The 14387-nt window shown below is 41.2% G+C and overlaps 1 protein-coding gene across 1 annotated transcript in view; it reads left to right on the forward strand.

Moving 5' to 3' along the window:
- grm8b (glutamate receptor, metabotropic 8b) overlaps nt 1-6174 on the forward strand; it is a 217947-nt gene extending 211773 nt beyond the window's left edge. The window contains exons 10-11 of the mRNA XM_042296001.1: nt 4503-4749; nt 5584-6174. Of these exons, the coding sequence (XP_042151935.1) occupies nt 4503-4749; nt 5584-5633 (297 nt within the window). The 3' untranslated portion in view covers nt 5634-6174. The remainder of the gene's footprint in view (nt 1-4502; nt 4750-5583) is intronic.
- Nucleotides 6175-14387: the final 8213 nt, after the last annotated feature.

Consider the following 14387-nt stretch of genomic DNA (forward strand, 5'->3'; position numbering starts at 1 on the left):
CAAATACTGTACTTGACTCTGTAAAGAATAATTTCAGCTAAACCCCAACACACACAAATAACCAATCTATAAAGGCCAACACACACAAATAACCAATCTATAAAGCCCAACACACAAATAACCAATCTATAAAGGCCAACACACACAAATAACCAATCTATAAAGCCCAACACACACAAATAACCAATCTATAAAGCCCAACACACAAATAACCAATCTATAAAGGCCAACACACACAAATAACCAATCTATAAAGCCCAACACACACAAATAACCAATCTATAAAGGCCAACACACACAAATAACCAATCTATAAAGGCCAACACACACAAATAACCAATCTATAAAGCCCAACACACACAAATAACCAATCTATAAAGCCCAACACACACAAATAACCAATCTATAAAGGCCAACACACACAAATAACCAATCTATAAAGGCCAACACACACAAATAACCAATCTATAAAGGCCAACACACACAAATAACCAATCTATAAAGGCCAACACACACAAATAACCAATCTATAAAGCCCAACACACACAAATAACCAATCTATAAAGCCCAACACACACAAATAACCAATCTATAAAGACCAACACACACAAATAACCAATCTATAAAGCCCAACACACACAAATAACCAATCTATAAAGCCCAACACACACATATAACCAATCTATAAAGGCCAACACACACAAATAACCAATCTATAAAGGCCAACACACACAAATAACCAATCTATAAAGGCCAACACACACAAATAACCAATCTATAAAGCCCAACACACACAAATAACCAATCTATAAAGGCCAACACACACAAATAACCAATCTATAAAGCCCAACACACACAAATAACCAATCTATAAAGGCCAACACACACAAATAACCAATCTATAAAGGCCAACACACACATAAAAACAAAAAAATACAAAAACGTTGGTCACAAAAAAGAAAAGTCATATGGTAATTCATGGAGTGAATTAAAGATGGTTTAATGTAGTAATGGTTTGAAAAACTGGATTTAAAAAAGACAGACTATAGACTACACACCAGAAAATACTGCAAAAATATTATAGTAAAATGTACAATTGCTGTGTACAAACTTAACATGGTGAACAGGAATTACAATTGCTTCCATGAGTGACCAAAATAACTATATTGTCACGCCCTGGTCAAAGTATTTTGTGTTTATCTTTATGTATTTGGTCAGGCCAGGGTGTGGCATGGGGTTTTTGTAATTGTGGTGTGTTTGTCTTGGGGTTTTGGTGGTGGTATTGGGATTGTAGCTTAGTGGGTTGTCTAGCAAGGTCTATGGCTGTCTGGAGTGGTTCTCAATCAGAGGCAGGTGCTTATCGTTGTCTCTGATTGGGAACCATATTTAGGCAGCCATATTCTTTGAGTTTGTGGTGGGTGATTGTCCTTAGTGTCCTATTTGTACTCTCTGTTAGTTTGCACCAGATAGGCTGTTTCGGTTTCGTTTATTGTTTTGTGTAGTGTTCGTGTTTTCTTTGTTGTATTAAACATGGATCGCAATCGACACGCTGCAGTTTGGTCCGACTCTCCTTCATCACCACTAGAAAACCGTTACATATATGAAAGCCACACCCGTAATAGGCCATGCCATCTTAAAAATAACTGTCCACTATTTAACCAGCACTGGGTTACCAAATAACCCAAATTGGGTAGTTTTTAGCCCATCATTTTTTTGAGTGTATGATAGAGTGTATGATACAACATCATAATGTTGTTGTTTTATATAGCAGAAGACTGATGTCCAGTTTAATGACATTATGACAAAAATAAATCTCATCCTCATACCTATGTTCAGTATACCCATATCTAACCTTCAGTTAGACTCCTCCCCATTTCCCCCCACTACCATTCCAAACAGTGTGCTTATGACCATGATGTGCTTGTGATGTGTGTAGTAGTCATTCTCTTCTCTCTCTGTCATGGCCACATCGCCAGTCTCTGGTGGTAAATGTCACTGAGCTTCATGCCCCAGATTCCTAGCTGACCTAAAAGCGAGGGTGATCGTTCCTCAGCTCTTGCCTTTTGAAGCCCACCCCATTAGTCTTATTATAGATCTAAAGAGGCTGTTGAACTGGTTCAAACTAGGACTTGCCACCAGCCCCGACTGGTGACTCACTGGAAAACACTGTAGCCAAAAGATTCAGTTAAGATAACCCTAAGGAATGATAAGGGGTTTGAGCCACAGATGGTGCTTAAGTTGGGCAGGCACTCACCGGAGCGGAGTACCGGCACCTCAACGTTTCTACTGCTTGAGTTCCTGCTCCTCTTTATAGAATATTAGCTCAAAAGTATTGTATCAAAAAGTGCACATTAAATTAAAACAGTACCGGCACCCAAAAGAGTACTGGCAGCTGGCTATAGGTAATATTATCACCTTTATAAGTGGTTAAGAAATGGCGTCATGTTTGTGCTCCAATATGGTTAACCTTGAAATCTACGGCCAACATTGAGTAATATAAACTTTTTTGTCACGATATAAAAAATTCCTAGATGTTTGTCTAAAGGCCCTCTAAATGGCTTTATGCTTAGATGTCTACCAGACATTTCCTAATAATAGCTTGATGTGTGATGGAATGACTTCCTATGTGGAGATGTTAAGACTCAAGGGAGCTGTGCCATCTGCCAGTTCCTTTTCATTCTCTACCACACTCTAACTGTACAGATATGACTGAGCAAACGCCCTCTGAGAATTCTCCCTGTCGGTTTACCGCTCAATGAGGGGGCCATTAGTTGTGTTGACGTTTCTAAAGCCTGTTGCTATGACTACTCAGGTGGTCTCTAAGCAGGATTGTTTGGTGCAGGCATGTTCACGTCAGCGGTTCTTGACAGGCACTGTGGTACTGTGACATTGGAAAGAAGTCAAGGAAACATGAGTTTGTAATGCCTGGTTCCGCTTAGCAGGTGGGAGAAGACTGGATGTGTGTGCATGAGGTCGGGGTACTTCACCTGGGTTGTCGGTGGTTAGATGAGTTTGTTTTAAGTGGTTATAAGAAACCTGAATAGTGTAATAGTGTACCGTGAGTTGAACGTTCCATGTGAACACACTGTGCATAACAAGTGAACAGCAACTTGGTTGTATACGGTTGGTTTGAGTTTGATCCCAGTAAGTTCAATAGACCTCACTATTAAACTGACAATACGTCTTCTGAGGAAAGAGCACCTGCCAAAATACAAATAAGATCACATCAAATTTCATCACATGTGCTGAATACAACGGGTGTGGGATCTTATCGTGAAATGCTTACTTTACAAGCCCTTAACTAATAATGCAGTTTTAAGAAAATAGAATTAAGAAAATACTTTCTAAATAAACTTTGGTAAAAAAGTAACATAGTAAAATAACAATAATGAGGCTATATACAGGGGGTACCGGTACGAGTCAATGTGCGGGGGTGCAAGTCAGTCGAGGTCATTTGTACATGTAGGGTGGGGTAAAGTGACTATGCATGGATAATAAACAGCGAGTAACAGCAGTATAAAGACAAAGGGAGGGGGTCAATGCAAATAGTCCGGGTGGCCATTTGATAAATTGTTCAGCAGTCTTATAGCTTGGGGGTAGAAGATGTTAAGGAGCCTTTTGGACCTAGACTTCGAATCATTTCCCTCCGAATCATTTCAGTCTCCTAAGGAGGAAAATGTGTTGTCGTGCCTTCTTCATGGCTTTCTTGGTGTGTTTGGTCCATGAACGTTTGTTGGTGATGTGGACACCAAGGAGCTTGAAACTCTTGACCCGCTCCACAACAGCCCCGTCGATGTGAATGGGGACGTGTTCGGCCCTCCTTTTCCTGTAGTCCACAATCATCTCCTTTGTTTTGCTCACGTTGAGGGAGAGGTTGTTGTTCTGGCACCACACTGCCAGGTCTCTGACGTCCTCCCTATAGGCCGTCTCATCGTTGTCGGTGATCAGGCCTACCACCTTTGTGCCGTCAGCAAACGTAATAATGGTGTTGGTGTCATGCTTGGCCACGCAGTCGTGGGTGAACCGGGAGTTCAGGAGGGGACTAAGCACACACCCCTGAAGGGCCCCCGTGTTGAGGATCAACATGGAAGATGTGTTGTTGCCTACCCTTACCACCTGGTGGCAGCCCGTCAGGAAGTCCAGGATCCATTTTCAGAGGAAGGTGTTTAGTCCCAGGGTCCTTAGCTTAGTGATCAGCTTTGTGGGAACTATGGTGTTGAACACTGAGCTGTAGTCAATGAACAGTATTCATAATGAGGCTTTATACAGGGGGTACCGGTACTGAGTCAATGTGCGGGGGTACAGGTTAGTTGAGGTAATTTGTACATGTATGTAGGGGTAAAGTGCATGCACTCCGTGCCATGTCAAATCAAATCTAAAATGTGATGCAATATGATTGGATTGATACAAGATCCCTGTGTCAGGGACCACAAAGGTTCCCCTCCAAGGACTCTCTTTGAAGCACCTGACTCATATCTCTCTCTCTCTCTCTCTCTCTCTAGATGTACATCCAGACAGCCACGCTAACCGTCTCCCTCAGCCTGAGCGCCTCCGTCTCCCTGGGACTGCTCTACATGCCCAAGGTCTACATCATCATCTTCCACCCAGAGCAGAACGTCCCCAAGCGCAAGCGCAGCTTCAAGGCCATTGTCACTGTCGCCACCATGACCAGCAAGCTGTCCCAGCTAACCTCCGAGCGACCCAACGGAGAGGTGAAGACCGAACTCTGCGAGGGCATGGACACCAGCAGTGAGTATAAACATGTGATCTGATCCCCTTCTTAACATATTATACCAGGAGTTCCCAAACTTTGTCACTCAGGCCTGCCTTCCATTATTGGTGAACATCCTACGCCTCTCCTGTCTCTTTCTATGGAAACAACCACTTTTCATGACACAAACAGTTCACACCCCTCTTGTTGGTGTCACCCCACAGTTTGGGAACCACTATTATACAACCACCCCCATTTCTTTTACCAATAATTTTATTTTTGTGTAGCCTATGTTAGTTTCAAACACATGCTTGGCAACAGGCTTTGGAATTTCTACATACAGTAAAATCAAGCGCAGTTCCTCAGCTATAGCAGTATCTGAGATATCGTTGTTGAAATCGGCTTGTAGAAAATGTTTTGTATTATCTCATCTATGATAGTTAAAAAGACACCTGAGAACTAATTAGGCAAAACTGTTCATCGCTCGGATTTAGACTTCAAAGGCCTTTCTGAGCCCGTCTGCAGAAGTTTCATACAGGCAAGCAAGCATCCGGTTATTTACTTGTCACGTTTGTGCTGACTGCACAGTTTGATCTCTAAAATGTGTTGCTTTTTTCCTATTTATGGACAATTTCTCCAATTAATACATGAATACATCTGGAAAATTCAACTTCATTGTGAGTAATTAATAATCTCACATAGCCAACTTTATTAGTTTAGGTCGCCGGTAGAAAGCCATGGTAGCCTCAACATTCCCATCAAGACTGTTCGGTTATGTGGTAATGCATTGAGGGAAGGAATGCAAGCGATACAATTAGTACAGAGGACAGAACACTTTAGGAAACTAACATCTCCATTCTTTGTCTTTCCAGTGCCATCATCCAAAACAACATATGTCAGCTACACCAACCATGCCATTTGAAGAGAGAAGCTCTGAATAGAGGATTACTGAGGAATTCCACATGCAGACTTGGATGTGTCAGATTCACACATGACAGGGCCTTCAAACAAGCATGAGACAGTGATATTGATCAGAGTCAAAATGATGTCTGAGAGGGTGGCAGCCAAAATAAATATGTCTGCTCTTTCATGTTCACAGACAGAGCTAATGGGCCTGTTAGAAGCAGACCAAAAAATATATATGGTCAGTAAACAAACCATCCAAGAGACTTAACGAAAGAGGATGGTGAACAGAAGAGGAAAACTAAACCTAATTTAAAAGATCATTTAAAAATACATTGTTGGGATCAACCTTGTTAGTTGTTATTCTAATTGTACGTATTTTGTGGTTGTGAAGATTTCAAATTCTTGTCTCATGTCGTCTGACCTGCATTACAAGATGAGTCTGTCTGTATCGGCTAACTAAATCGTAGCCTTGAGTTGTAAAATCTGTTAATGACATGGTTTAAGCATGCACATTTTTATACAAATACTTTATTTATAATAAAGGAATGTTTTGGAAATGTTTAGCATTGTTGGATGTGTATATGAGGTAAAAAATACTGAACAATACTATAAACGCAACATGCAACAATTTCAAAGATTTTAGTTCATTTAAGGAAATCAGTCAATTTAAACGCTAATCTATGGATTTCACATAACTGGAAATACAGATATGCATCTGTTGGTTACAGAGACCTTTAAAAAAAGGTAGGGGCGTGGATCAGAAACCCAGTCAGTATCTGGTGTAACCACCATTTGCCTCATACAGCGCCACACATCTCCTTTGCATAGAGCTGTTGATTGTGACCTGTGGGATGTCCCACTCCTCTTCAATGGCTGTGCGAAGTTGCAGGATAATGTTGGGAACTGGAACACGCTGTTGTCGATCCAGAGCATCCTAAACATGCTCAATGGGTGATATGTCTGGTGAGTATGCAGGCCATGGAAGAACTGGGACATTTTCAGCTTCCAGGAGTTGTGTACAGATCCTTGCGACATGGAGTCGTGCATTATCATGCTGAAACATGAGGTGATGGAGGCGGATGAATTGCACGAAAATGGGCCTAAGCATCTCGCCACGTTATCTCTGTGCATTCAAATTGCCATCGATAAAATGCAATTTGATTCATTGCATTGTGTCCGTAGTTTATGCCTACCCATGCCTTAACCCCACCGCCACCATGGGGCACTCAGCAAACCACTCGCCCATACAAAGCCATACTCGTGGTCTGCGGTTGTGATGCCGGCTGGACATACTGCCAAATTCCTTAAAACAACGTTGGAGGTGTCTTATTGTAGAGAAATTATCAATACATTCTCTGGCAACAGCTCTGGTGGACATTCCTGCAGTCGGCATGCCAATTGCACACTCCCTCAAAACTTGAGACATCTGTGGCACTGTGTTGTGTGACAAAACTGCACATTTTAGAGTGGCCTTTTATTGTCCTCAGCACAAGGTGCACCTGTGTAATGATCATGCTGTTTAATCAGCTTTTTAATATGCCATACCTGTCAGGTGGGTGGATTATCTTGGCAAAGGACAAATGCTCACTTACAGGGATGTAAACCAATGTGTGCACAACATTTGAGAGGAGTAAGCTTTTTGTGCGTATGGAACATTTCTGGAATCTTTTATTTCAGCTGATGAAATATGGGACCAACACTTTACATGTGTAGTTTATATTTTTGTTCAGTGTATAAGGGTAAGGTAGCGGGGTATGATTTATGTACAGTAGTTTGCCTCGGTTTAGATGGAAGTGATATTCAATGCATCAACAAGTCCTAACATTTATGTGGTTGCCTTGACACATCAAAAATATATCAGGATGGCAAGTAGGCAGATTAGATGAAGAAGGTATGAAGTCTCAAAGCCAACTATGAAAAATATCTAGAGCAGCCAAAAACGCAATGGTCTCAAAGGTAAACAAACATTGTTTCTCCTGAGACAATCTTTATACAGGCGTGGCAAAATTATGTAATGAGTTACCTGTGAGCATTATGTAATTCAACTAGAAGGAACATGCAATTAATGAAGTACAGTTTGCAAATATTTGTTCAGTATTTTACTGACTGCGCAATGTCACCAAGCCTTGACAAGGTTTTTTTGGTTGGGGGGGACTAACTTGAAAGATAATCCCTACATTTACATGACGCTCTGAGCTTTTGTGTGCAAGTGCAGCAGCTTTTTCTTAGTAATGTGGCTGATATTAAGAATATGTCCGCAGGGTACACAAAGCAAAGACATGTTTAGCACTCTGCTCATTAGTGCGATCTTGAACAGGCTAACAACATAATGCAACAATAACGATAAGAGAGGAAATCCGAAACAGAAAAGTAGAGAATGTTGCAATGCTGTAGTAATTGCAATTTCAATCGAGGGTCCACTATAATGCTACAATGAGGGTTTGGGTCTTGAAGAGACTTTCCAACCAAGTCACTTAATTGGATGAGTAATCATTTGAATGAATGCAATTCTGACACACCTAACAGAACATACCACGACAAAACAAAAAAACTCCCTGCACAGTATCGGATCTGCTTTGCTACAGAATGAAAGAACCAGTCAAGGGAATCAATATAGCTGTTGGAACAGGCAAAGCAAGATCAATACAAGCTGCAAGTGAAAACTCCTCAACCATGTAATTATATTTCAGCATTTTCTCCTGAAGAAACGAGGGCAGGTAGAGAGTTTGAGTGATGAACCTGTGAGCATTCAATGTATATTTCCCTGGTTGATGATATCATTTCACTAGATGAAGCTGGAAGAACTTGAGAGCTTCTCTTCAGATACAGATGCGAAACATAAATCCTCAGTATGTTTATCTTGCACCCACAATGTTAGTATTTGCTGCTAACTGCTCTCTCTACTTTCGTTTCCTATTACTAAATGTTGATAAATGTTGATGTTTATTGACAGAGTGGTAACAGGAAATAGATTTGAATATCACATTAACTAAACATGTCAACTTCTGTCCCACTTTCTTCCTTCAAAGAGTTTTCATAGTGGCAGCGATGGGACATCTCACACTATAAAGTATACTGGGTATGATGGTGCTTGTCCTTGGACACACTGTTCATCAGCTCAAAGGTTGCAATATTTTTTTTAATACATTTCAGATTTATTTGAGTTTTGGCCAACTAACGACAGCCAAGCAGTCCCCAGTGTCATCACGGCTTGTAAAACTAGTTTGGGCATATTGATCTTCCCGAAACAGGGAGACTTAAATGTGTGGCAGCAACTCCACCTATAGACAACCCAAACTCCATTTATAGACTCTCCCAACTCCACCTATAGACTACCCAAACTCCATTTATAGACTCTCCCAACTGCACCTATAGACTACCCAATCTCCACCTATAGACTACCCCAACCCCATCTATAGGACTACCACAACTCCACCTATAGAGTACCCCAACTCCATCTACAGACTACCAACTCCACCTAAAGACTACCCCAACTCCATCTACAGACTACCCCAACTCCACCTATAGACTCCGCCTATTGGTCTTACCTGTGTTGTTCTTTTATACCAATGACAAAAAATAATGAGTTTTGTATACAGTAGGATAGGGGGCCACTTTACACTGCTGAATTTGGATTCATCCCCTTGTCTCTTTCTTTACCTTTAGTGAGCTCTTTGAGGGAAGAAGACTGAGGATCCTGCACCATAAGCTTAATTGGTTCTTTGACGGACATACTGGAGGTTCCCTGCTACTAAGCACTTCCTCCATGCTCCTGTATGGGTGGCGACTCAGCCAATTATCCACTGAGCGCTTACAATACTCTAATGACCCTCGGTGTGTCACTGTTGGGAGTAGGGAGATCTGAGTGAATAGAGATCAATTAGATATGCAGTGTGCTTTGTCAATTGAAACTCTTTTAAGCCTTTCCCAAAAATTGGCATTTCCTTCCTGACATATTTCATAAATTGTATCTATTTTATAACGTAAAACCAACCTCATTTGAGTTGAGAAACCAAAAGAAGATCTTGGTAAGGTGACATCTCGTGAGTCCAGTGTTGTAGGACGATCTCGTGAGTCCAGTGTTGTAGGACGATCTCGTGAGTCCAGTGTTGTAGGACGATCTCGTGAGTCCAGTGTTGTAGGACGATCTCGTGAGTCCAGTGTTGTAGGACGATCTCGTGAGTCCAGTGTTGTAGGACGATCTCGTGAGTCCAGTGTTGTAGGACGATCTCGTGAGTCCAGTGTTGTAGGACGATCTCGTGAGTCCAGTGTTGTAGGACGATCTCGTGAGTCCAGTGTTGTAGGACGATCTTGTGAGTCTAGTGTTGTAGAACGATCTCTATCAAGTTCTCTACCGTCAACTTAATTATTAAACAATATTCAAACCACAAATGGCTTTCATCCAGTAAAACCATCCCTCTCAACTGTTTATATCATTCTTGTGGATCAACGTATTTCAGAATCTTATAAGACAAACTCCAGTCCATTCTATGCTGTCATTAGAAACAGCTGTGGAAGTTTATTTCTGACCTTCTGGCAATATTCTGAGTTATCGATTTATGGCGGACTCTGGCCACAGTCCTGTGGAGCACAGCTCTTTCATGTCTGAGCCCGGACGGAGAGGGGAGGCTGGGGAAGTGCCGAAGCCTCTCTTTGAATTGTCAAGGGATCAATTGGCTGAGTAGCAATCAGGCCTGATAAATCCCAGATGGCCTCTTTGCTGCACTGTGACTGATAGTGTGGTGCTTGCTTGGTTGGCAATCTTGTGTCTTATAACTAACACCAAACATCTCCCTCTCTTCCTGGTACCTTCAGACATTTACTTTTTTATCCTGAAAATGTGAATGCAAAGAGGTATTTTGGATGGGTTTGAATTGCATTGATGGGTTGAAATTAGACCTAAATGCGGTTAAACCTCAAGATTGCTCAAAGGCAAAATGCTATGATACATTGGGCTAATTCACAATGACATGGACTAAGACTTATTGCAGCCTCTGCAGGTTTTGCACAGTCTCCTAACTAGGAAGAAATATTCAGTGTATTCACTAGTTGATGCCATAAGGACCTAACCAAATTGCTTAAGTCATGATAGAAGCATCAGCCACATTCACTGCAACAAAGGATGATATATTCCTGAACATGTAGTCATGTAGTATTCGTATTTCTCTTGAATCACATTTCAAATCGGAACCCAAAATGCTACTGAATTCAATTCACAGTCAGTCAATCAATCAAATGTATTCATAAAGCCCTTTTTACATCAGCCGATGTCACATAGTGCTGTAGAGAAACCCAGCCTAAAACCCCAAACAGTAAGCAATGCAGATGTAGAAGCACGGTGGCTAGGAAAAACTCCCTAGAAAGGCAGGAACCTAGGAAGAAACCTAGAGAGGAAGCAGGCTCTGAGTGGTGGCCAGTCCTCTTCTGGCTGTGCCGGGTGGAGATTATAACAGTACATTGCCAAGATGTTCAAACTTTCATAGATGACCAGCACGGTCAGATAATAATAATCACAGTGGTTGTAGAGGGTGCAACAGGGCAGCACCACAGGAATCTGTTTTTTTAAGCAGAGAATGGAATCTCAGTTTGCATTGAAGTGTCAAATTCTTACAAGTAAGCCAAAATGAAGGATGATTTTGCTGAAATTAGAAAAAGGACACTTTTGCCTGGGAGTGACAGCTTGCTTATTTATTTTCTACCAGGGGTTGTCACTACCAGTTCACTAGCTTCTGTCACTTTTGTTGGCACATTATACTTGACATTTTCAGAGTTAAAGCCACAATCTGCCATTTCAACAGCCTGACCCTGCCACTTGTTTGGTAATCTGAACGATGGGCCTAGGGGAAACAGCTCTCAAATTCATACAGAGCTATGGATTTCAAGGATTGACAGTGTATAATCATTTAAAACAGGTGTGTGACAAGCCCAATAGGGCAATCGGTTCTGTATTTGGGTTAAGGATGAGTGAAACAAATCTGATGGGACCAACAACTCCCTCCAGCTTTCATGAAATGAGCAGGTTCTTTAATTTTCTATGAATCATAGGGTCTCAATTAGTCACTCTCTGCTAAGGGTTAGGAATACTGATAAATCGTAGATGGTACAGCACTCCCTTAATCTCAATGACCATGACTGATACAGTAGCAGTTCAATTCCCCCACACACCATGTCTGCCCTAAGACTAAGGCTGTAGTAGGACTCCTCAGATGTGCAGATCCATATCTCTAGCAGAGCAGACCAGGGTTGCGCTCAGGAGGGCGCAACGTTCTGTACATTGCAGGTTGGAATGTTGGGTAGCAAACTTTCACATGATATTAGAAGCATGTCTGATCTACATGATTTATTTATATCTGAACATTCTGTCATGTTGAATAACACTGAAAGCAGCCCAGTATTTTGGGTGGATCCAGGGATAAACTCATAAATGAGAGGAGAACTAACGTGTTGATCTCTATTCTCAGCATCTACTGCATGTCTCACACACAACTTGCTGTGGCCACTGACTGCTGACCAACCACGCAGGAGAAGCCTGATTTATCACACACACACTATACTCCCTCCCGCTCTTCCTCCCGAGGTAACTATAATTATCTTGTTAATTCCCCAGCGGAATTCTGGTGAAGACAACGGTCGCTGGATGGCCTGTGCCTGTGTAACCATCTCACCAGGCTCGAATTTGACTCTCACGATATTAAGTTACGTAGAATATCTCAACAGCACGGGATGTTAGGTGAGAAGGACATCTTCAATAAGAATCCCTGCTGTAAACTATCTAAGGTGATGACAAATAGGGTGTTAACTTCGGATGGAATGATTATAGATTTTTGTTATTGTATAAGGATATGCTTTCCCATGCATTAAATTAAATTGAAACAGTAAATGACTCCACCAAGGCAACATACATAAGGTTCAAGATGTGTATTATTACATTTTCAAAGCACCACATCAAAATAAAAATAAAATAATAAACCCCAAGAGTCGTGCACAACCCATGTCCAAATTATTTCAAGCTTGCTTAACACGTTGCCGCGCGTTGGAGCTCAAAAAAATGAAGACACACATAAAGTCCAGAAGCTCCCCACCGTTGTGGTTACTCACTACTCGTGGATATTCCCTCAGTGAAGTATGGCAGTTCCTTGCAGGTTTCCTCACAAGATCCACAGCAAGCACAGCTATCAATGCAGACAGTACTCTTTAGCAGTAACCGATATCCCATGGGAACATGAACTGGTTAATCTTTCCCAAGCAATTCTCATTTGGTTTCACACGATGCTAGGCTAACCTCAAGGCTGTCCAATACCTCCATGATGAGACGGTAGCTTCTGTCTTTACTAAGTCTTTCTTAACAAAATTATAACAACTCTCTTATAAAATCCCTTCAAAACTCAGTAGGTATGGGTTTGGTTCTATTTTTATCGTCTTCTTTTATCATTTTTCTTCACCAACGGTCATAATGTAACGTTCATCCTTTTCTCAACGTCTCTCTCCCTCTCTTTTCCCCCAGGCCTCCCGTTAACCAGGTCAACTCCCCCATTGGCCACAGCTTAACAAGCGACCTTATTGGTCAAAACTTAAACTTAAAAGTATACCAACCTATTCACTTATACATTACCAATTAATTATAACAAATAAAGTAAATACTTGGTTCTAACAAGGGTATTACACCTGAATTATCCATGGTGTATCGTCATGTGTTAAAAATCTAGTTTTACTGTTCATTTTTCCACCATTTGGTTATTATAGAAAGAGTCACCATCCCCTCCCTCTTATTAATGGCAATGACAGTGTGCTTTTCCCCAAGATTACAGCATCACTTATAGCAGCCAATCACAAATCTACTTTTCAAATAAAACATCACTAGCCACCAAGGCCTGCTTGAGAGAAATGGTACATTGTGTACATACTTCTTTTGTGAGTGTCTCTTGCAATGTAGGCACATATTCACAGATTGTGTGTATGTAGTTCGATGTGACATCTCCACATGGTGTGAGCTACAGTACTGTCATATACCAAATGAATGAAACAAAAAAATAAGTATTTAGGTCAGCACAGCAAGAGGTTGTATGACCGTGCAATGCAGCATGTGAACCTTATCCAAAGTAATCATACACAATTGAGTGCGTTTTTGCAAAGATTCATTGGAATAACTCAACTATGTAACATACCACCCATAGACTAATTTATATCCAGACCCACACATCACACATCTCTGTTCTTGTCTAATAACACCACATCATGTGCGCTTGCCTGCAATCCTAAAAGAAAACCCACATGTCAGTGACAGATTGCAGTCACTAATCACATTGAGGAGTGGTGATTAGACACCTCCTTGTTTGAAAAAGTAACATGTAAATTCAAATATTAAACCAAGTCTTAAACCAATTAAACCAAGTCTCACAATACAATACAGATAAAATAATCCCTGCAAGTACATTTTCCTGTTGTTAAATTCTAATGAGTGCCCACTTTCCAGAGATTCTTTGATTCAATGTCAGACAATGGCATTGTTTTATTGCCTAGATTAGACTACGACCTGTAGGAGACATTTCTATCTGTCCATCATGCAGAGTTTGGTGTTTATTGATTAAGATAACATTAGCCATATGGCTCTTGGGGAATTTTGATTTACAACACCAGCCATATCCTTATTAACTTAGTCTCAGAATGTTGTAAGTTCCCTCCCGAAGAGTCTTCAAAGATTCTGCATGTGGAAGAAGGTAGGCTGGGAGCAGCGCAGGGTCAGTCACAGAGCGGCGCCCCTGGAGCAGGT

Source organism: Oncorhynchus tshawytscha, linkage group LG01 (genome assembly GCF_018296145.1).
Source record: "Oncorhynchus tshawytscha isolate Ot180627B linkage group LG01, Otsh_v2.0, whole genome shotgun sequence".
Taxonomy (NCBI): domain Eukaryota; kingdom Metazoa; phylum Chordata; class Actinopteri; order Salmoniformes; family Salmonidae; genus Oncorhynchus; species Oncorhynchus tshawytscha.